The sequence below is a fragment of the Frieseomelitta varia genome, unplaced genomic scaffold (genome assembly GCF_011392965.1).
Source record: "Frieseomelitta varia isolate USP_RPSP 00005682 unplaced genomic scaffold, Fvar_1.2 scaffold_302, whole genome shotgun sequence".
In the NCBI taxonomy this organism is placed as follows: Eukaryota; Metazoa; Arthropoda; class Insecta; order Hymenoptera; family Apidae; genus Frieseomelitta; species Frieseomelitta varia.
The window spans coordinates 44,512-67,656 of NW_025110038.1; the positions used below are offsets into that span (position 1 = coordinate 44,512).

A 23,145-nucleotide genomic window follows, 5' to 3' on the forward strand; every position below is an offset into this window, starting at 1 on the left:
ACATGCGTTCGCGGCGCATGTCAGCCGCCATATTGGTTATACTGTCGTTGATACGAAATTATAAGGCGCGCGCGGTAAATATTGTTTTCGTGATAAATACGATAGAATTAGTTTAATTTGAGAAATGTCATTTGGCACGGGGTTCGGAGGAACAACTACGACGCCCGCTCCTACATTTAGCTTCGGTGCTGCCTCTACTACGGCGACACCAGTAAAACCAGGTAAGTTCCTTGGTTTTATAGGTTAAGTCACATTTCGTTTGTCTTTTCGTTACATGTGACTTTCCCAAACGTATTTTTAACAAAGTTGCGGCTTTTTCGTTTTCTATTGATTTGAGATTTCGCTTGTTCCGTAATTTTTTAGTAAAATTGATTCTTTTGAATAGTCGCTGAATTAATTCAATGAACATTTCATTCTTTAATGTGCCTTTTCATCACAAAGCCTACTCATAACATAATCAGTTTGTATTATATTGCTATGTCGTACGTTATAATTCCTCAAGGATTTTATCTGATAAGAAATAATCGCACATTTTATGCAGACTCATGTCAAGTCAGTTTTGGTTTCTCAAAGAGCTGACGCTAGTTTTATTTGTGGTGCTTGAAAACTTTTCTAGCAAAGGCTGATTTATGCCTGTACATCCTGGTTCACACTCCATGCTTCCTTTACTAAAGAAATTACTTGTCCTCTTTGATTTAGTTACGATACATGCCGTGATACAGCATAATAATAATATTATCAAGAGAGCAGTTAATAGAGCAACTAAAACTGGTGAATGGCTAGTAGATTCTACAGACCGATGGTATTCTGTTGTTTCCATCATAGCTTTTGAAAATGTAGATGTTGTTTGTATTCTTTGTGGAACTATAGTACCTGGTGTGTCTTCTAAATAAAACATTTCACTTGGTATTTTACCCATTGTTGTTATCATAACTTCTGTTGTAACATCCTTTGTAAATAATAATGAAACATATAATTTATAATAAGTTATGATTCACATTATAAAACTATATATGAAAAAATATATACAAATTCCAAAATATACCCCGATTGCTACATCTGTAGTACCAAATTCATGTAACAATTCAGTAGAAACATCAGAAGATTGGTCAACACGGCGAAGTGCAACCTTTCTACCAGATATTGAAGCTACTTTTAATAATTTGTGAGCAAATTGCCCATATTTGCTTTCCTATTTAATTGCAACAAATAAATTAAATTTTCTGTACATTTTTGCTTATTTATGGTCCTACCTGATTTTGCTCATTTATATATGACATGTTGTCTTATGCTATCCAGTTATATCGCAATTCAAAATTTTTTAGTAAATTTTGATCATACGGACACGAGTTATGTGATTTTTCCAATGTATCTAACGCGCGCAATTAAATTTTACGAACGAACACAGCGTAAATTATTATTGCGATCTTCTCCAAGGCATTTCCGTCATATGTTGATTTTTCTACTTGAAGCAATTTCAAGTTGTGAAGTAAATGAAAACAAAAGCTATGAAAATTATAAAATTTCAGGCTATATATTTATTATTTCATAATCTATGTATTTATTTCAGGTGCATCATTTATTTATAATATATACACATATAAATAGTATATACATATGTAGTATATATATGTATAGTTATGCATTATGAAATATGTAACAAATTATTGTTTTGTTATTAAATGCATCTCATTTGAAAAACTAAATTTTTTAGCAGGGTTTGGAACACCATCTTTTGGATTTAGTACACCAGCTACCTCAGCACCAAGTCTGTTTGGTTCTGCTTCAACTCCAGCAACAGGAGGATTTGGAAGTGGTACTACTTTTGGAACACAAGCTGCATCTAGTTTTGGCAACACATCGACAAGTGGTTTTGCTTCAGCACCTACCTTTGGTGCTACTTCTACCACTGGTTTTGGAACAGCTCCAGTATTTGGAAGTACACCTGCTTCATCAGGTACTGCATTTGGCACTACTTCTACTTTTGGTAGCACATCAGCCCCTACTAGTGCATTTGGTACGTTTGGGACCACTACAACATCCTCTTTAGGCTTTGGTGGTTTCGGTGGATTTGGAACTACAACAACTACCTCCGCGCCTTCCTTTTTTGGAGGGTTCGGCACTACAAGTACAGCTCCAACTTTTGGTACTTCTACAGGTTTTGGTGCTTTTGGCACAAAACCAACAACCACAACTACAACCACTTTTGGTGGTTTTGGTACAGGTTGGTATTTTTTTTTTATCAATATATTTTTTTTAATGTGTTTTTTTATTAAATTTTTTTATACAGGCACAGGATTTACAGGATTCGGATCTGGTTTAGCACAAAATCAGCAACAGTTCCAACAACAGCAGCAACCACAACAACCTGTTAATACTATATCTGAAGCATTATACAATGCTGTATTTAATTGTCAATTGTATAATGATGAACGTGATAATATTATCGCAAGATGGAACCTTATACAAGCTTTATGGGGAACTGGGAAAGCTTACTATTATATGAATGCACCACCTATAGAGCTTAATCAAGAAAACCCGTTATGTAGATTCAAAGCTATTGGATACAGTCGAATGCCTGAGGCTGATAATAACGACGGTCTAGTCGTACTTTGTTTCAGTAAAAAGAAAAAAGATGTTAAAGAGGGTGAAGCGCAATTGATCGGTTTTATGAATAATGTTTTGGGAAACAAACCTAATTTATCGCTTGTAATAGACAACATTAAAGCAATTGGGGAAGACAAAAGTCAAGTGACCATTTTTGTCACTGAAAAGGGAATTACTGGAGCTCCTAGGAAAATACCTGCCAATGAGTTAGTTGCATATTTATCGCAACCAATGCAAAAACAACAATTGGTGCAAAATGGCGTAGAAGATATGTTACCTTTAGTCAAACTGGATCCTGTACAGCTTAAAGAATATTTAGACAATCCGCCTTGTTCGATCGATCCGCGATTATGGAAGCAGGCTCAACTGGATAATCCTAATCCAGAACTTTATATTCCTGTACCAATGATTGGCTTCCAACAAGTTAAACATAGATTAAAATGTCAGGGAGAGGAAACGATAAGGCACAGAAATTTCCTAGATATGGCGGCTGATGAAATACAAAAATTACAGAGACAACATTCGGCAATACAAGCTAGATTAAAAGAGCATCGTAGAACTTTGTTAGAACTTCAACACAGGGTATTACAAGTATGTAAATGTATTTCCTGATAATTATTTTCTGATAATTAATTATACATATTATTATATATATATAATTATAAATATTTCTTCAGGTGCTGGTACGCCAAGAAATTACACGTAAAGTTGGGTTGTCATTGCAACCGGAGGAAGAAGTTCTAACACGTAGGTTCGAATCTATGCACTCCCAAGTCAGTGCTCCAACTCAATTCAAAGGTAGAATTAGCGAAATGCTTTCTCAATTGAGAATGAGAAATCATATAGACACACAAAATCAAGAAAGGTATGCGATGGACCCCATAGCACAGGATGACATAAAAGCGGTATGTAAAAAAGATATTTACGAAAGGATTAAATGAAAAATACACGCATAATTTATATATATATATATTTTTTTTAATTCATAGTACCTAACAATGGAACAACAAGGCATGGCACAACTTATAGCAACAATAAACTCCGATCTAGAAAGTTTGAAAATTATTAAAGATGGAATGTCTGAACTCTTAATGAGTCATAGTATATTGTGAGAATTATATATAGCAAAGAAATTTGCTTGTGTATTTTTGACAACGTAAGTGATATTATCACTGATGATATGGTTGCAAGACTTTAATATGCAACTAACAACAAAGATTTTGCACCTTTGTAAAATTGGTGCCATATTTATTTTAAATCTACTTTCTGTCATTACTGATTTTCTCTATTATGAATTATACATATTTTTATTTAGAAACTTTATTTCGCCTAAAAATAACATTTATTAATTATGATAATTTTCCATGTATTAGATGAACGGTTTCAATATCGAATCAATCTGTTTAAACAATGCTTGAAAAGAAAAATTTTTATAAGCGTGAAAAATTTTATAAACGACTATCATATTATATTCTTTCACCAATGTTATCAAAATACGGTTATAATACTTTCGAGATTGAAGGGGAAATAGAACTTGTTACATGCTGAGAAAAAATAAACATTTTTTTACATAAATAATGTTTTTATTGAATAGTTTAATGTCGTTAAACATGCTCTTTTCATTGTAGAAACGCACGTACTTTCCTTCATACGTCGAACATCTTGAATAGTTTATACATAACACATCTTTATATACATATTATACATAGATGTTAAACATAACATACCGGATTACTTCTTTCAAACGCATTATGATACAACAATCTATCCAACTAACGTTATTTGATTTTATGAAACATTTACCTTTCATATTCTCGTTTACTTTACTCATTTGCTTGTTAGATTTTGGTCTAATATACAATAAGATTTTCGTATCCACAGTTTCATTCAAGGTTGACCACGATTTGAAAAAATTGCGTTACAATACATAATCTATCTTTAACAAGTCTGTCTAAGCTAACAAGTTTGACATATTTACGGAAAACTCAATTTAATACATTTATATGTTATGGATTAAGTGATTAATTTTGATAAAACATTATTTATAATGTCCGACCATTGTGAATAACGACAAATCGTGCACTTTAATTAGTGACTAAAACTTAAATCTATAACTTTATTCATAATTTTGCTGAATTTAATAAATTAATCAATATGTATCAAGCTGCGTGACCATTTTAGTTATTATCCATAGTAGTCAGGCATTATAAGTAATTATCTGTTAGTCGCTTAATCCATATAAAATGTAACATTTTCGATTGATTTAGAATATCAGAACAAAAGTTTTGAAACACGCATTAATAGCATCTTCAGTAATGTCCAAGTATGTATAATAAACTAATAAATTTATATTATAATTTAATATTGAAATAGATGTATATATGCATATAATAGTGTTTGCTATCCACGAATTTCGATATGCGTGGAAAACCATAGAATTAATACTGTGGAGGATACGAAGATGTCATTGTATGTATGTACAAGTATGGATGAAAGTTTTGTTCTAGCCGATTGATCAAACTACGCGTAAATCTAAAATTGAGGTTTTCTAATTACGTTGCTAAAGGAATTACTAACGAATTAAGATTGAGCAAATCTCATTCGACATGAAACTGTTTCTACTTTGACTGACTTTATTCATATGACATACGTTAACGTATTATAATATATTTGGTTTCACAGTCTAATGAAAACAGACAACTTTCTCTTCTTTAATAATAATCTTCCTTCTCACCGGTATATTTCATCTCCCCCGATTTTTATAAACCAACTGTTTCTAATTATCATTGAATTAAATAAACTATGCAAAAAATAATAATCCTCGAATCTTCCTCACTAATCTCAAAAAAATTAATTTGATATAAAATTGCGGAACTAATAACCGTCCGTAGCTCGAGTAGAAATTCATGTTTATTAATATTCAATATCGTCCTGGATTTACAATAATATCAAATAAAAAGTTACGAGTTTTCAGATTATCTTTATAATCTCTCTGAAGAGGATCGGAGATCCTCGACGTTCCAGGACGACCCCCAAAAATAATGTTCGAACATCGGCCACGGTCGGTCGCTTAAGCCGATTTTAACGTTTTTAAAATCAAAAACACGTATCAATTCGCAGAGAAAATGTATGCCTGCAGAATCCTGAGCGTTCAAATTTTACCCCTTGAAAAGCTAACTTCACTACTACCTGAAATTACTTACTTATTGATTGTTAAATCCAATGGAAGATCCTGCTCCATCTCTACCACGTTCTCGTTCTTAACTCGTAGATCTTGTCCGCAGGTGTTGTTCGTGTCCACGATGTTGCCCCACATGTTCTGCAGCCCGTATTGCAGATCCACCGTGCCAAGCAGGTGTCTGAACAGTGGATTCTGCGTTTTGAGGATCAAATCCGACAAGATCTTCGTTTTCTCCATGATGTTGTCGTTACTGTGCACGCAGCATTTGTGACGGCAACAGCAATCGCTGGTGTCTTTGCAGATATCTTCCTTGGTCGGTATTTGCTCCACCTCCATTTTTAAATCTTCCGCTCGCTTTATCACAGAATGTCTCACTGGATCGCAAATGACGACGTTTTCTTTTTTGCAGGGTGTGCTGTTGATAATGGACTCGATGTTCCTGTAGTCGACCGTGCTGATTTTACTGGGGCATTCGATCGTTTCTTCGACCTTAATGGGCGTTGATTGCATCCCGATGCGAGACAACGTGTCCGGGACGTGATGCGGACTGGTCTGCGGCGAAACCGACTGCACCGACTGTGGTGGACTCTCTTTGATGATCGAGTTGTTGGAAACGTACATAGGATTAACCTGAATTCTCTCTGGTATTATATAATTCTCGTCGTAAACCCTTGGATAGACTTTCACTTCCTGCTCGTAGGTTTTCCTCGGCGTGATCTGCTCCTGTTCTTTGCGTTGATCTTGAAGATTGTACATATTGTTCCACTCGACGAAGTTCCTCTGCTCCTCGAAGCTGTTGCTAGCTTTCGGACTCGATCCTGACATGCTGCTCTCGATGCTGCTGTCCTTTTTGTCGGACGACTCAGAGTGAGTACTGCTGCTCTGCTTCTCCGGCGATACCGTGTCAAATCTTGCCTTTTCCTGCGAGTTATTCTCCTCGAAGCTCTTCTCTTGCACCTTGTCATTGTTGTTCACGTAGTGTCTGTAGGTTTTCACGTGCTTGCGCAAAGAGGAGGGATCGGTGTACCTTTTCGGACAGCCAGGAACCTTGCAGCAATAAGGTTTGTCCACGGCATGAGTCCTGGTGTGCTTGAACCTGTCGGAAGAGTTGGAGTAAGCTTTGTTGCAGCCTTCGACGGGGCAGACGTACGGCCGTTCACCCGTGTGAGAACGGGCGTGAATCTTGAGGTTTTCCGCTCTACTGAAGCTTTTGTCGCATTGGAAACAGTGGTGTGGTTTCTCGTTCGTGTGCGTTCGGACGTGAACCAGCATCTTATACCTAGACAACGGAAAGAAGTAGCGAGATAAGATTCAAGACGGTTTCCAATTCTACTAGGGAAAGAAGAAGAAAAAAAAAAGAAGTTTTACCTAGCGTTAAAGCCACGTTCACCTCTGGCGCACCCTTCCCAACCACAGTAGAAAAGTCCGCGTGGTCCCGGCGCAGCGTGGAGTCGCGCAACGTGTCCTGCCAGCTGTTCCAAGGACGTGAACCAACGACCACAATTTTGCCATCTGCGAATTGGAACAAGACGCATGTTAGCCTTTGGTCTCGCCAATACGATTTTAATTCGACTTGCTGTGTTGTTCTTAAGCATCGAGATCGTAACCAAGATCGTACGTATTGAACGATCGCACGAGAATAGTAAACGTTTAAGGATATTGATCTTTGATCGCTCGATCGTCCCTATCAATCGAACTGTCCGTAAGATGATTATCGTTTAAGGCTAATAATCTCGAATCTCATGTTCTTCCCGTCAATCGATCTATTTATATTACTTATTTTCTCCTTCGCTCGTATATCAAGAATATCTAAATATAACCATACGCGCGGAAAAAGTAATGCTCCGTGATGCATTTCGAATCGAGGAAAAACATTTGTAAAACTTTCGGGAAGTCTAGTCCGCTTCGCAATCGACTAGTTTCAACCTCCGCTCCCCCCGCCCTACATGGTTTTCAAGGTCACGGCGCAAACAGCGTACTATCACGTGAACCATTATCGTCGCATGGAAACGTAAGTAACGGACTGAAAGACGTTCAACTGAAATATCGGCGCGCGATTTGCGTCAAGAACGTCCGTTCAACCTACCAATTGATACCAATTCCGTCCGTTGTGCAATTGGCGTCGCTTGACACCAGTTTATCTAGACATACCGGGCTCTGATGCTATCACAGCAAACGGCGCCGTATTCCGCGAACGGCCTCATGCTCGCGTAAAAGGTTGTGGATCAAGGTGACGTAGAGACTAAATCCCTCGGCACCGATGTTCCGTACGTTTGCGTAATTGCTTTGAAGAATTTCCTCGCTCTTTTCAGGCTCGCGTTCTTGATCTTGGAACTTGACGGGGGGAATTAGCGCTTATCGAGTTTCGAGGAAGACGAACGACTTGTACGAGTCGTCGCGATTACGACCAACGTCGACACAATGACGATTGTTGACGGCGATAACGAAGCAGACGTTTCCGAGTGCACGTGGCTACCACATGCAAAGCGTGAGCACGTAACGAGCCTTTGCCATGATAAATATTTCGCGCCGAAATCTTCGTAAAAAAAGTGTGAATCCAACAGTCTACGAGTGTGATCTTGTCGTGCAATCAGGGTTATCGGAAGCTGACTTTTTTTTCTTCCGGAATTATTGTAAACATACAGATACATTTAACAGCATCTCTTGCTATCTTTCGTCTTTACTTTTTTTTTTTTTTTAATTTTTGTGAATTCTTGAAATACGCCGAAGTTGACGATGGTTTCGTCGATCGATCTTTACTTTCGTGAATTCTGAGAGAAACACAAAGAGAGGCTGTGACGATGCAACCGATAAGGAACTTTAGGTTGAATCTAGAGCGAGAAAAAGAAGGAACGATATAGAAAGAAAGCCAGGATGCTCGATATCACGGACACGGGAAACTGGTTAGAGCTAGTATGGGACGCGTGCTGCGAATACGACCGTGCACGCGCGCCACAGATAAATTAGCATCACTTAAGAGAGTCGCGCGATTCGCGTGGAAACAAGCCTTCGGTGACCACCATCGGTCAAACCCGTGAAAAACGCAAATGAAACGGAAACATTGAAGAGTTGTTTGTTGCCCGAAGCGTGTTCGCTAGACGGGATGGGGAGGGATAAGAAGTGTCTCATCGTTAAGCCGTCCGTTTTCTGATAACGAAATACAGATTCGAAGATAAACTTAATGTGCTCAATTTAGATAACGACTCGATCTGCACACTATGTTTTGGTTAAACACGTGACCGAAAATATTTTTGGAGAAATATCTTTACAACTTCGCGAAACATCGTCTCAAAAACATTTCAGGCTCTCTTTACCTCTTTCCTCCTTCAAACGTATTTTTTTTTTTTTTTTTACGAAATTCCAACCTGTTAATCTATTGCGCTGGAATGACGTGAAATGTCGAGAATTTTTTGTCCCAAAATTTCAATATTTTCTCAGTTTTACGCATATATATTTAAGTATATATTATATAGTAATATAATACTATATATATATTATAGTATATAATATTACTATATATATTATATTACTATATATATATTATATATATAATATATAACATTACTATATAATTATATAGTAATATATAGTAATATATTATATTAATATAAGTATATATTATATTTATATTTATATTATATATTATATTATCTTAAATATATATATTATATATTATATTAAGTATATATTTAAGTATAACTCAGGCAAAACAAATGTTAAATTTATTACTTCTCAATAATTTCTATCCAGCGATATCATACCGACGTGTGACAAAAAGAAAGCGGCGAATTATTGGTCACTCGTTATGGTCCGCAATCGGTTGCCAGCGCAAGTGATTAAAAAAGAAAAGAGATGGCAGTGCGTGATTTACCTGCATTTTAGTTGAGCATTCTCGCCACGTCGAATGGATCCAAGTTCCAAGCTGGAACTAGAAGCATCCGAGTCGCTGTGAGCTGGACTCGGTGGTCCACCATTTGGCAAGCCATCCGGCGAGACTCTCAAGCCCGGTATCGCGGTCGACGGGGTAGTTGCAAGTTCCTCCTCCACCGGCATGCTTCGTGGCCAAACCGGAAGGTCCAGCGGTGGTTGCTGATGCAGGCTGAAGCTCCCGTAGTAGTTGGAGTTGGGATTGGTCGAATAACCGGAAATCGGGCTGTATAATCCCGGTACCGCGCCCAGCAGTGTGCTCGGATAACGAATGGAGCCGTACGGAGCAACGTGGCTTGGCATTCTACCCGAAACGTAAACGATCATTTTTTTATTCTTTGTTGTACCTTCTCCCCTTTAATTTAATTTATATACGTTGGCGAACTCGCCGACTCGATCGACAGACGTGCAAATTTCTTCTTCGTTTCGATCAGTGAGAATTTTTTGATCGTTAACGGAAGGATTTGTCAATGGATTTGAAAAATTGAGGAAAAGATGGTGGAACGCTCGTATTCTCCGCGGAGAGAATTTCGGTCGTCACCTCTGTCGTTCCGTTTATTTTTGAGGAGTATAATTTGGTTTCATCGGTTCGTTTATATTTTATCGGGGTGTAATCGACTCGTGCAACCTGTTGATCGGAATCGGATTCCCTCCCTTCGCGATTTCGAACGCCTTCGATGGTGTCGTGTTATCAACGGGTCTCGAAGGCGACGCCTCGTTTATCTCAATCGGTAACGAACAGAGAAAATCGACGCATCGGTGAAAATCGCGAACAAGACTTTCCAGGTCTTGCCGGCTCGCGGGCTCTCTCCTGATCCTGCCTATATTTCCGATTCCTTTCCCTGAACACCGTTGCCAACGACAAGTCGAGAACGGCTCAGTACACTCACATACACACTCTCGCCGTAGCGCGCACCCTTTTATCACACTTAGTCCGAGTCCGTATCGTCAGATGTACTTGAACCGGTTCGACTTGAGTATACGGTAACTCAGGAATTGCTTGCTGTACTCGATCGAGAACATAACTAGGTTGGCCCGCGACGGATTCATCAAACGCGAGCACCCTTTCCTCGTGAGGGCCGCTCTGCAATCTCTATCGAATCGAGCTCGAGCTTCTTCCGTGGCTCACGGAACAACTCTCCAACACCTATCGCTGTCTGTCAAACACTTTCGAAGATTGCTTCCTGCCGACTGCTAGAGCAACACCGCCTCCATCCTTTCGCTTCTCTTTCCTCGTATCTCGTCCTTTTGATCTCTCCGTAGATATCGTTAATCTCGACTTCTCTCCCTTTATCTCGGAGCAAAGATCTCGGCCTCCGGTTGGGTCGGTGACGCGCCGATGATCGCGGTTACCCCAGGGACGTCGATGAATCGCGTACCACGGTGGTCGACTACTGCCAAGACGTGTATCGATGATCCTCGTCGAGGAACTTGAGAGCCCAGAGATCGATCAGGAAGGAGCAGGAGAGAGAGAGAGAGAGAGAGAGAGAGAAAGAAGAAGAGGGACAGTCGAGGAACGACGAGCAACAGGAAAAGCCGTCTTCTCTGTTGCTAAAAGAGCACAACGAACGTCGAACTAATGTCAACGACGAGCCAACGGCCTTATATATAGCCGCGCTATCGTTGCCCGATAACGTCCCACGCTCCTCCACTCCGCCTCCACTAATACATCGGCGTTGATAACAGTAACAGACTGGCGCGACGCGTCAGCGGACGAACGAACCACGAGCAGACTTACTGATATCTTCAAAAGCGGAGAACGATCTCTGAGGAGGTCTCCGCGTTGTTGCATGAAATGCAACATCGAATAGCATAATAACTCGTCACGCTGTCGGAGTTGAAAACAACGCCGACGTTCGTTCAATATTTTGGAATTTACTGAACGATCGACGATCGATCGTCGATTGCTTATCTCGACAGAGAGACGACGCACTTCGATAAATACCGTTTATCAAACCGTTCGTCTTACTTTGTTACTGTATCGCGGACTTGCGTTTCACAAACAAATACTTAATTAGCGGCGAGATCGTTTACTTTTGTTTTGTATCTTTCAGCAACGTAGAGCGTTCGCAGTTTGATTATTAAAGTCACGCCACGTCTTAATTGCCAGTAGCAATTGAATCTGATCGATCGACGAAGACGCTAAGGACCCTTATTCGTATTTCGAGCGAAGAAAAGAAAGACCAAGTCCTGTCGGATACTCGTTGCCCGAGGGACACGCCGAGCTTACGTAGTATTTGCTGACTCCTTTGAAAATCCTTCTCGCGAGGGACATCCCCACCAGATGCACGAGAACAAAGTCCTACGTATCTTTGAGAAGCCGGCGCAATATTATCGCCGCTCGCATTATTAACGCGTTGGCGCGAATGGACGCCCGCAAGCTGAGTAAACAGACCTCGGCCCAACTAATTCACTTGCAGAAGGCGAAATTTCAGCATCGCGAGGGGCACGTGATTGCACCGTGGGTGGTCACCTATTTCGAAACTCTTCGTTGGATCAAAGCCTCGTCATATTTGAACCTGTCGTCGAACGATTCCCTTCGATCATTTCACGAAGAATTAGATTGAGAAAAATAGAGGGGAATAATTATCACGCGGAAACGTGGAAAACAAAACACGTTGTGCACGGTACCAATCGCGGCTCGTGACGATATCGGCAGAAAACGGAGGAATTTCACGCGGAGTGGAGGTGCCCCGACGAACAAATAAAACCGGATCCCTCTCTATGAAGTTTCGGTGGAAGTGGCGAGGTGCGCGGTAAACATCTGACGTCCGAGTCTCTGATCATCCTAACGAAGGAAAAATTTCGATTTACGTAAGTGGTTTACGGACCATCGATCGTGACGTCTGCTCGTTTCGTAAGCCTGTCGGAATTCAGTCGTAAAGAAACGTAATCGCGTTCGATTGCAAATTCTATAAGGGCGCTTGCTCGAAGATCGAATCTTTGGTCGAAACCACGTCGAGCCCGTTTCCGCCGATGGCTGAACCTTGAATTTATTCTGACCCTCCAGCGTTTCACGCGCTGACAAACAACCTTGCGTGCGAGTGAACAGATCAATGAGCGGTCAATAATCATCGCGCGTTCGATTTTTGCATTCGTGCGACCGCCGTCTGGTGTTTACGGATGCAAACGACTCGTAGTCGTTCGAATTTGCTCGTAAGTGTGAAAGGTTCGTAGAAATAAGCTACGAACGGTAGCGTGTGTCGAGGTTACGATTACGAGGATCGTTCGTCTTTTGCTTTCGCGCAAACAAACGCATAACATAATACTGGTTTAAAGAAAGCGTCTTCGAAAGGCAAGTGACGTTCTCGAGGCAGATGTACGCCAATCGACCGTGAATGTGCCATGATAAATGGGCCATTCTCTGCGAAATGAAAAATCGAGCAGGACGAATCGGCCTTTCGCGAACAAAACCAGGGAAACTATTACGATATTTGTGATTTTTCGACACATTGACATTTTCGGACACTAAATATTGAAACTATTTTAATTAAATAATACTTATTTTAAAACTTGAAACCTCTATTTTCAAAGCGCATCGTTCATTTTGTTCTAACAAAAGATGTCTTTTCATCTTTATGTAGCGGATACTTTTCTTCTCGTAAATGCTATAAATTCATAGTATGTGAAAACATGGAAAATTTCTTTTCGTAACTAAATCTAGAATGAATTTTTATAACGACCTTGGTAGACTTGACAGATATATAATCTTTTCTTGCAATTCTATTAAACTTTAAATATTAGGGTTGCATGACCAAAATTCAAGAATTTATATAATAACATTTTCGTCGTTATATTTCTAAAATTTAATAAATTAGCGAAAAAAATAATATAGCAAGTGTTTTTAAAGGATGTATCAATCTCTAATTCACGAAAAAGACTTTTCAATGTTTTTACATACGACAATTTATAGCATTTTCGAGAAGAAAAGTGTCTTCACTTTACCATCTGCTGTATAGTCATGCATTTTAAATAAAACGAACGTTGCATTTTAAAAGTAGGAAAACTCAAATTTTAAAACCAGTCCAAGCGTATTAAAAATTATAAAAATTTCAATATTTAGAGTTCAAATATTAATAGGATTATGTACATGAGAAATTTCTTGAAAGACAATTCTTCGCTTTATTACGATGTATCCTTTGTCAGAGACAATGTCTAGAATTTTCGTCTACAAGCATTTCCTGAATTCGAATATTCTCCATACTTCTCCACACTTCTACGCTCCACTATCAACGCCAACTGTTTTCAATCAGTCTCTCAAAAAAAAAAAAAAAAAAAAAAAACTTGTATCGCCTTTTTTCTCCGCGTCAGAAATGTTTTATTTAGATCGATTTGCACGGTAAATAACATCGTGATCGAGATAAGCATAAAAAAGAACAGCGATACGTTTTACTACGTTGCAACGCGTTTTATTTACTCAATGCTACACGTATACATATCTAATCAATTTTTTTTTTGAAGGATCGACTATTTCAGGAATGTATTCGATATTGTCAGAGGCTCAATATTAATAATTAATATACACAGAAGATATCTACGTGAGAAGTGGCACATCTTACCGGTTCGTTCGATAAGAACATCGAGGGGGGTTCACCGATATTGATCATCGTAAGATACGAATGCTGTTGAACAAACAAGGTGTTATTTCACACTTGTTTCGTTATCTACTATATCATCGATAGATCCAGCGCTTGATTGGCGCTTTGGGAATTTTTTCCCCCTCGCTAGAATCACGTGTTCCACGAATCATTCTAACTCTCTTGCGATATGACGCAGGAATGATAGAAACAATGCTCGTGGCTATTACAGATTAAGGTACGTGGATAGACGAAGGAGGTATTAGAGGGTTAGGCACAAAGAATGGTGGCGCGAGCGACATCCTAATGACGACACGGCAGATGCCAGATGGATGAAGATAGACGACAAAGGAAGAAAAGATTAAAAATTTCCACGGGAAACATGGTCCGCCATTGTCCGTCGATCTTAATTCGATGATGATCAACGTCCGGGTACCTTGTCTCTCAACTTCTAGCCGATCGTATCGTCCACAGACCTTTCTCAAGTTCTTTTTGGTCGATATATATTCTTCGTTATTCGAAATTTTTAAGCGTGCACACGGAATATTCGACGGTGTGCGGAAGTTAAATTAAAAATTACAGACAATAAGAGAAAGTTGACGAGAAAATCTGTCACCGTGACATTGTGACATAATGTATTATCGATGGATCGTTTCGTCGCAAAGATCGAAGCGAGTGTCTAACATCCGTGACGCTGTTTGTCGGCCTAAAGTATCTACCCCCAGCGGCTCTACGCGAACATATTAACGAATATGGTATCAACAGCTTTCTCTCCTCCTTTCTAAACCGGATGGACTCCCATCCCCCGTCTCGCATGACACCCCACGGACCGAACTGCCGGCGTCGGCGCGGCTTTGATCTCAAAGAACGCGGCAAACAGGTAGAAGAGATGGAGAAAAGGAGGGGAAAGGATGAAAAGGTTGGAGGAGAAAGACGGACAGCCAAAGACGGAGATTCCACGGGGACCAATGAGATCCGGACCCGGCTCTAAACTCGAGAAAATATGTTCGGAGTTTTTAGATTGAGATTCGCCGGAGATAGCCCTTTCCCTTGATCTTCTATCCCTCTCTCTCTCTCTCTCTCTTTTCATCTTCACTCTGCTCGCCTCCTTGTCGCGTCCAGCGGCTTACGCGTCCGTGGAACGCCGAAAGAGGTTTCTTCACCCTCCCTGCCACCACTCGTGGATGTCCGATCTTTCATTTAGATTTGATTTCGGTATTCCATCGACGAAACATCTTCCATAGGCCCGTAGAGAATTTCCGAGATCGCCGGGAGGATCGGTTTCGGTAGCTCGGCGCGGTCTTCTCTTTTATTTACTAATGGACAGGGTACAGGATCGGTGTTCAAGGACTCGTGCACGAATTATAACTTTCCTCGGGCAACGAAGGGGACAGTGGAAGAAAACACGGTTCATCGGCTAGTTTAACCCCGTGCGCTGGCAACTGGTTCGCGGACCATAACGAGTGACCGCTTTTTTTTCTCTTTCTTTCGAGCTCGTCGGTATGATGTCGCTGGGTAGAAATTGTCAAGTAGTAACAAACTTGTCGTTTGCCTGGGTTACATTTAAATAGACTTAAAACTAGTGAAAATGTTGCAATATTTGGGACAAAAAATTCTCGACGTGCGTGGCGCAAGAGATTAAAAATCTCCGTCTATTGAAACAGAAGGGAACGAAGCCCGTGGACCTCCAAGCAAGAATTTACACAACGCCCGTGTGCGTTTGCGGCGTTTCAACTTGCACCGAGGCAATGAAACGCATATATAGAACGCGTGGCACTTTGCGTGTGGCTGTCACTACAGAAATACCCTGTGAACAGAGAGGGTGCAGGGTACTGGGACTCGCGAGGACGCTAAAAGGGACGTAGTCAGTCGCGCAGCGGGGGTTGAAATTCCCGTGGTTCGCTCGCGGTACCGCATCGTCTAACGCAGACGTCCTCGGCGCACATTTTTATTCGATCGCGCTGTTGGGGGCCGGAACGATCGTGGTTCTGCTCTTTTTTTTTTCCCCCCCCTCGAAACCTCGCTCGTTGGCAACCGATACCGACGCAAGTATCTCGAGTGCCGTGAGAGAAGCACGCACGTAAGCGAAGGTTAACGCCGATGAATTCCCGTGTAACCCCCGCGGTTACCCTTCGATGACCCTCCACGCTACTTCGATCCCCGTTCGATCGGTCTCGTTCTCTCGACAAATTTTCGTCTTCCTAGCCGAATTGTTTCCCACAATTCTCACGAGGCGAGTGACCAATCCCCAGTTGGTCTGCTACGACCGTCGACCGACTACTTTTGTCTCACGGAGCGGAGTGCCGACCGTCTAATTCGAGCGCAACCAGACCGGATTCGTCTACTTATTAAGCAAACTCGGAGGAGAGACGCCCTAGCCATCGTCGGACAATTTCGTTCGAATGCCCTCTAACGGTCTAACAGCACGGATCATTCTCGAGCTTTTCACGAACGTAAGAAGGAGGAAGGCGTTCCCGGGGCATCTCGGCCAGGTAGTCGAACCAATTAGAATAATTGTCGTCCCTCGAACGAATCATTCGGTTCGGTTGAACCGCTCTCAATCTTTCTCTCTCTCTCTCTCTCTCTCTCTCTCTCTCTCTCTCTCTCTCTCTCTCTCGTCCGAGGATCGGCGTCACTCGCACACGGAATCTACGAAATCACGACATCGGTAGAGTGAAACCGCGGTGACCTTGCGCGGTAACACGAGAGCGGCGGCGAGGACGTCGCTGGGGATGAACGACGTATCCTTCGGTGATTTATCACGTTTCAGGATGGAATATTAATATCGGCATGGCGTGCGCCTCCGGTCCTTTTCCAGGCATCACGACGAGCACGTCGTCCTCGGTCGCGCACACCGAATCACATCGAACTATCCAACAACCCTGTGTGTACGTGCGCGCACGTCGCTCGATCACGATGCACGCACACACCCTCCCCGTAGGTATTACGAACGGGACAGAGGATAGCTACCGGTCACAGCAGGAGAGCACGCCGGGGGTCCTCTACCTCTCCGCCGACTCGAACCTTGCTACCGAGAAAGAAGCGAAGCTTTCCTTTCTCTTCTCTTTTCTTCCCTACCCTTTCCTCCTCTCGCTCCTCTTCGCTTCTTGTTCTTCTTTCTCCTCTTCGCGCGGGTCCCGGTTCGCGTTCCTCCTGTTCCCTCTTCCCGGCCGCGGCGCTACCAACCGCTGATTCGTCGAGCCCGCGCGGTCACGTGACCGCTTTATAAGCAACGCGGCGCCGTCTATCATCGCACTCGCCGCGCTTCCTTTCGCAAGTTGTCCTCTTGTCGTTTCCTCTCTCTTTCTCTCTTTCTCTCTCGTATATTGGCTCATCGTTTTCCGATTTTTTTTTTAACCTCTTGCGCTGGAATGACGTGCCACGCACGTCGAGAATATTTGGCCCAAAATTGTAATATTTCCTCAGTTTTAAGTATTATATTTAAGTATAACCCAGGCGAAACAAAATAATAAATTTATTACTTCTTAGTAATTTCTATCCAGCGATATACCGATGAATTTGAAAAAATGGCGACGAATTATTGTACATATACGGTTCGGTCACTCGTTATGGTCCGCGAACCAGTTGCCGCGAACCAGTTGCAAGGGATTAAACTATGATTTTTTGCCCCAAAATTACAATTCTCTCAGTTTTAAATATATTTAATTATAACCCAGGCAAAACAAATAATAAATTTGTTACTTTTTAATAATTTCTGTCTATAGTGTTATCGTACCGACGAGTTCAAAAGACAAAGAAAGCGACGAATTATTGTATACGGTTCGGTCACTCGTTATGGTCCGCAATCAGTTGCCAGCGCAAGTGATTAAACCTCTTGCGCTGGAATGATGTGTCACGCACGTCCCAAAATTGCAATATTTTCTCAGTTTTAAGTATATCTAAGTACAACCTAGGCAAAACAAATAATAAATTTATTATTTCTCAATAATTTCTATCCAGTGGTATCATACTGACGAGTTCAAAAAGAAAGCGACGAATTATTGTATACGGTTTGGTCACTCGTTATGGTCCGCGAACCAGTTGCCAGCCCAAGGGATTAAATTATGATTTTTTTGCCTCAAAATTACAATGTTCTCTCGGTTTTAAGTATATTTAATTATAACCCAGGCAAAACAAATAATAAATTTGCTACTTTTTAATAATTTCTGTCTATAGTGTTATCGTACCGACGAGTTCAAAAGAAAAAGAAAGCGACGAATTATTGTATACGGTTCGGTCACTCGTTATGGTCCGCAATCAGTTGCCAGCGCAAGTGGTTTAACCACTTGCGCTGGAATGACGTGCCGCGCACGTCCCAAAATTGCAATATTTTCTCAGTTTTAAGTATATCTAAGTATAACCCAGGCAAAACAAATAATAAATTTATTATTTCTCAATAATTTCTATCCAGTGGTATCATACTGACGAGTTCAAAAAGAAAGCGACGAATTATTGTATACGGTTTGGTCACTCGTTATGGTCCGCGAACCAGTTGCCAGCGCAATGGGTTAACAGCGTTTTACCGTCGATGACTGTGCAACAATTACGAGTTTTTATCGAGTGTTATTAATGTTTCCGTTCGCTGGATTGGCGTTCTCGAGTACGCACCCAACGAAGAGGAGTCGCTCAAGTAATAAACGCGATTGCATCTATCTTATCGTTCTCTCTAAACACAACAACGAAAATAACGCGTAAAGCACCGCGATCTAGCTAGCGATCCAGAGATAACGGCTTCGTTTTTTCACAACGATGTTTTTAAGCCGGCTGGCGATCGAGCGTGCGATAAAAGCGTGCTGAATGGACGTTGAGTCAGTGGAATTCGCCGAACGTAAATAAATTGTCGCCAAGTTCGATCAGAAGCGTTGAACTTTCTTTCGGAAAGCGGATGGAACAGAAAGATTGCACCTGAAAACATCCAAACTTGTATATACAGGGTGAGTCTCGTAACGTGACATCAAATATTTGTTGTACGAAAAAATGTTCAAATAGAAGTTGCATGGCTTTCAGGAAGACATACAGCATAGTGCGTTAAATTCTATGTAAAAAAGTATTAAAAGATATTAGCAAAAATATTTTTTTACATTGTATTAGAAAAAGCCGTTAATCTCACTAACTATGTATTTTAGACCCCATTTGGTGTAATGCTTTTTTATGTAGAAGTCAACGCTTTATCCAAATTCGGGAAGAAATATTCCATTTAAAAAAATTGAAGGTGACCCTCATATCTTGATAAAAAAGCAAAATAACATAAAACTGATTATAATGCTATTTGTCCACCTGCAACTTCTATCTGAACATTTTTTTCGTACAACAAATATTGATGTCGTCACGTTTACGAGTAGTTATTTATGTACGTCCGTCTCAATCCCCTTTTCGGACTTGGCGGAAATATCGTTAACCATTTCGTTAATTTCGGGTTATTATGCGCGTTATTACACGACGAACAGTTAGATTTTCTCTTCATGCGATATTCAATGCGAAATCGCACGTTATCGATCAGATTCTTTTTCTCGTCGCGTAAATAATCGATAAGAGATACGAAGGAGATACCTTGTTTCGCACGAGTCAAGAAGAATCGCGCATGATCGCGGAACACTCCGTCAATAAACTCAATTACAAAGAGACGACGAAGATCGATGGCTGGACGTTACGAGGAACGGTTCAGCTACAAAGTTGCCAGTCCGGGGGCAAATCGGATTCAAGAACGAGACGAGACGAGCAAAGATCGTTTACGATCACGTGAAAAAGAGAGGAAGAGAAAGAGAGAGAAAGAGAGAGAGAGAGAGAAGGCTCTACTCTCCGAGGCAGGAAGAAGATCAAGAAGAAGCCCCCGCGGCGGGAGGTTTTAATCTTCAATTCCGAAAATCAACGTAATGTATTCCTCCCCGAGGGGCTCGGCCTGTTCCCGACTTAGAACAGGAGAGGGGAATTACGAGGGAGACGAGCACAACCTGTAATTTCAACGCGAGCGGACTAAGTCGTCGGTAATATGGGAACCCAAAGCTGGTATAACGGCTCATTTCCATAATTCGTTCTTTAAGCATCATTTTTAATAGGCCCCTGGCGCCGAGAACGAACAGGCTTCTCTCCTTTCTTTCCGTTTCTCTGTCCGTCTTTATCCTTTCTTTCGTCGCTCCGAGCCGAACGCTCGGAGGTGCAGAGATTCACCGGCAGACCCCCGTCGAGGCAACATAGTGTCACTTAAACTTCCGTTGCCCTATCCGTGACCTCGATGACATCTTCATCGAGACGGTTTTATTTGTTATTCAATAGCGAGTCGACGTGCCGCCACTTCGATCGCGACGCCTCCCGTTTTCTTCGCCGTTTAGCCATTTAATTTTCAAAGATAGAAACGCGCACGAGTATTATTATTCGAGATTATTTTCACCGTGGTGAACGTCGCGTCGGATCGTTAGACGATCCAGGAGAGGCCGAGAGTTTTACCTTGCTCGAGAAACCTGACGGGACCCCTCGGATGGTTCACGAGGTCAAAAATAAACAGGCAGAGAGTTTTACTTTCCTCAAACACGTTTCGTGAGACCCCTCCCCTACGAGCAGTGCCGATTCCCGAACATGGAAACGTCCTTCGCACGTTTCTCGATTTCTGGAAAGAATGCAAGTACGCGCGGGCCGGATAGGATGGGAAATATTTGCTAACTTTCCTCTGTTTGCCCGGTATCTCATCGTCTAGAAATCCCCCTTCGTACGACTTCGAATCTCTTCGTGAACGGAACGTTCCCAAATTTCCGAAAGTCTTTCGCAACCTCTAGACGAACAAAAATCTGGATCTCGAAAGAGCGTGAATTTATCGATACGTTTCTGAGAATCCTTCGAACTCTCGATCGGCCATATGGGACGAGTTTGCGGATCTCCCGAGGGGTCTTTAATCTCACTCTGCTCAACCCGCCCCCGAGACCTGACAATTAATCACGAATTTCACACCACGAATCGAGCGTAGAGAAGAATGGAAGAGAGAGGAGAGGTCGGATCTTTGGAGCGTCCTCTTTCCCGCGTCCCGGCCGGACCTACGCGGTCCCGTCAAATGAATAGAACACACACCGCACCGCGGAGGGCAGTTGGAGCGTGTAACGAAACCGTGGAAGCTCGGTGTCGGTGAGACGAATCGCTAAACTGGGCTGCATTGACAAATGATTCGAACGGTTCGTGGCTACGAAACCAGAGGACCTCCCACATCGAGTGTGCACATATTTCGTCCACACGGGCTTTCGTGGTTCCTTATCTCTCTTTCTCCTCTTTTCTTTCCGCTGCTGCTCAAGGTTGCGGACACGTTCCCGGATGACACGGTCCTTTGGAATTAAAAATAGCGACAACACCGCGACAACCAACTCAGAGTCCACATTTTCGCTATTTCCTGCCTGTCCCAATAGCGGATCGATTCTCTGCAACGAGTAAACGAGTTTCAGAAGATTCAGTCAGTCGCACCATGAGTGCGCGAAAAAGTTTGTAAATTTGGGAGCGTGACGCGCGTAGCAGCTTGCCGCTCGTGGTGACATAACCCGTTCCTTTGGAATCCATTCGGTTTCAGGGAGAATGCCGTAACTAATTGCTTTTTTAAGATTTACTCGGAAGACAATTTTAAACCTTAATTTATAATTTATAATGATTTGAACCTATCATTTTCTTCCAACGACGAGGGAATTTTTATTATTTCTTAACCACTCGTGTTGGAATGACGTGCCACGCACGTCGAGAAGTTTTTTTTTTTTTTGTCCCAAATTGCAACCTTTTCTCAGTTCGAAGTATATTTAAATGCAGTCCAGGCAAAATAAATGATAAAAGTTTACTACTTCTTAATATAATTTCTATCCAGTGATATCATACCGACGAGTGCGAAAGAAAAAGAAAGCGACAAATTATTGTGCGCGGTTCGGTCACTCGTTATGGTCCGCGAGCCAGTTGCCAGCGCAAGGGGTTAAAGTTCAGCATAGTATAACGATAATAAAAATTGTAGTAACGAAAAAGCTATGAGTCAGCAGAGAACGACTCAACGATACTGAATAGATAATAAAAATGATAGAAAGAAATATTTAACAATGTGCTAGTTCTTCGTTGCGACAAATTTCCTGAACAACTCGACACATAAGAAAAAAAAAAAAAAACTTTCTTCCTCGCCATTTGCCAAATAGGATTGCAAACAAATCGAAATTCAAACGTAACATATTGTCCGTTCTTGAAGCAACAGATGCTGAACCGCGCAGCAGAAAGTGACATTAAACGGTAGACGAAAAGAGAAAAGGACAACGCAGAGATGGCGCGGCTTTGTAGGGGGTCGGTGTAGCGAGGGACGAGCAGGACTTCTCTTACAAGCTATCCTCCCCGGTTGTGTGTAAGTATGCGCATAGAGTTGGCCGAATTGCTGGATGCTTATGGCTGTGTTTACGTGGGACGAGACGGCGCAACGCAAGACACCGTAGCATACCACACACAACGCGACACCTCGGCTCCGAGTTGACCGAGGACTCCACGAGGACCACACACGAAGGATCGCCCTTCCCCCGGGCTTTTTCTTTCTCCGTCCACGCCACCACGGCCTTCCTCCTTCCTTCTTTCATGCGAAACCAAAGAAGAAGAAGAAAAAAAAAAGTCGACAGCTCGAACGAGAGAAGGACGCGCAGGAGCGAAAGAGCGAGACTGTGAACAGTCACTTAACCACCTTGCCATTAAACGCGCCCATAAAGACGCGATACGTTCGCCGACCGATTCGTTACGAAATCTCGCCTCTCTGGTGACATTGGCCCGAGAGACCGGAAGTGCCATGTTCCGTCAAGTCGAACGCGCGCATTCCGTTCGCAGAAACGTGCAATCAGTTTCTCCCCGCAGGAGATAATTCGA

At 41.8% G+C, this 23,145-nt stretch overlaps 3 protein-coding genes across 6 annotated transcripts; 1 reads left to right on the forward strand and 2 right to left on the reverse strand.

Moving 5' to 3' along the window:
• Positions 1–3: 3 nt before the first annotated feature.
• Positions 4–4,182, forward strand: LOC122529699 (nuclear pore complex protein Nup54). Of its 4 annotated transcripts, XM_043656078.1 has the most exons (6): positions 6–221; positions 1,715–1,957; positions 2,051–2,224; positions 2,291–3,198; positions 3,285–3,512; positions 3,597–4,182. In XM_043656078.1, the coding sequence occupies exons 1-6, from the start codon at positions 125–127 to the stop codon at positions 3,717–3,719; spliced, it is 1,773 nt and encodes a 590-aa protein (XP_043512013.1). In that variant the 5' UTR covers positions 6–124; the 3' UTR covers positions 3,720–4,182. The 4 variants fall into 4 exon arrangements, with proteins under 4 accessions (XP_043512010.1, XP_043512012.1, XP_043512013.1 ...); XM_043656077.1 differs by having other exon boundaries at positions 5–221; positions 1,718–2,224; XM_043656076.1 differs by having other exon boundaries at positions 1,715–2,224.
• LOC122529703 lies at positions 208–1,030 on the reverse strand. Its single transcript, XM_043656082.1, has one exon. The coding sequence runs from the start codon at positions 929–931 to the stop codon at positions 554–556; it is 378 nt and encodes a 125-aa protein (XP_043512017.1). The 5' UTR covers positions 932–1,030; the 3' UTR covers positions 208–553.
• Positions 4,169–11,299, reverse strand: LOC122529700 (zinc finger protein GLI1-like). The gene is made up of 3 exons (XM_043656079.1): positions 9,660–11,299; positions 7,157–7,300; positions 4,169–7,067 (listed from the first exon to the last, which is right to left on the reverse strand). The coding sequence occupies exons 1-3, from the start codon at positions 10,040–10,042 to the stop codon at positions 5,807–5,809; spliced, it is 1,788 nt and encodes a 595-aa protein (XP_043512014.1). The 5' UTR covers positions 10,043–11,299; the 3' UTR covers positions 4,169–5,806.
• Positions 11,300–23,145: the final 11,846 nt, after the last annotated feature.

Coding starts and splice junctions, on each gene's coding strand:
- LOC122529700 (XM_043656079.1), bottom strand. CDS start 10,042: ATGATCGTTTACGTTTCGGGTAGAATGCCAAGCCACGTTGCTCCGTAC. Junction 7,301..9,659: donor AATGCTCAACTAAAATGCAG/GTAAATCACGCA, acceptor TCCAATTCGCAG/ATGGCAAAATTGTGGTCGTT. Junction 7,068..7,156: donor GAACGTGGCTTTAACGCTAG/GTAAAACTTCTT, acceptor TCCGTTGTCTAG/GTATAAGATGCTGGTTCACG.
- LOC122529699 (XM_043656075.1), top strand. CDS start 125: ATGTCATTTGGCACGGGGTTCGGAGGAACAACTACGACGCCCGCTCCT. Junction 3,199..3,284: donor TTCAACACAGGGTATTACAA/GTATGTAAATGT, acceptor ATATTTCTTCAG/GTGCTGGTACGCCAAGAAAT. Junction 3,513..3,596: donor CACAGGATGACATAAAAGCG/GTATGTAAAAAA, acceptor TTTAATTCATAG/TACCTAACAATGGAACAACA.
- LOC122529703 (XM_043656082.1), bottom strand. CDS start 931: ATGATAACAACAATGGGTAAAATACCAAGTGAAATGTTTTATTTAGAA.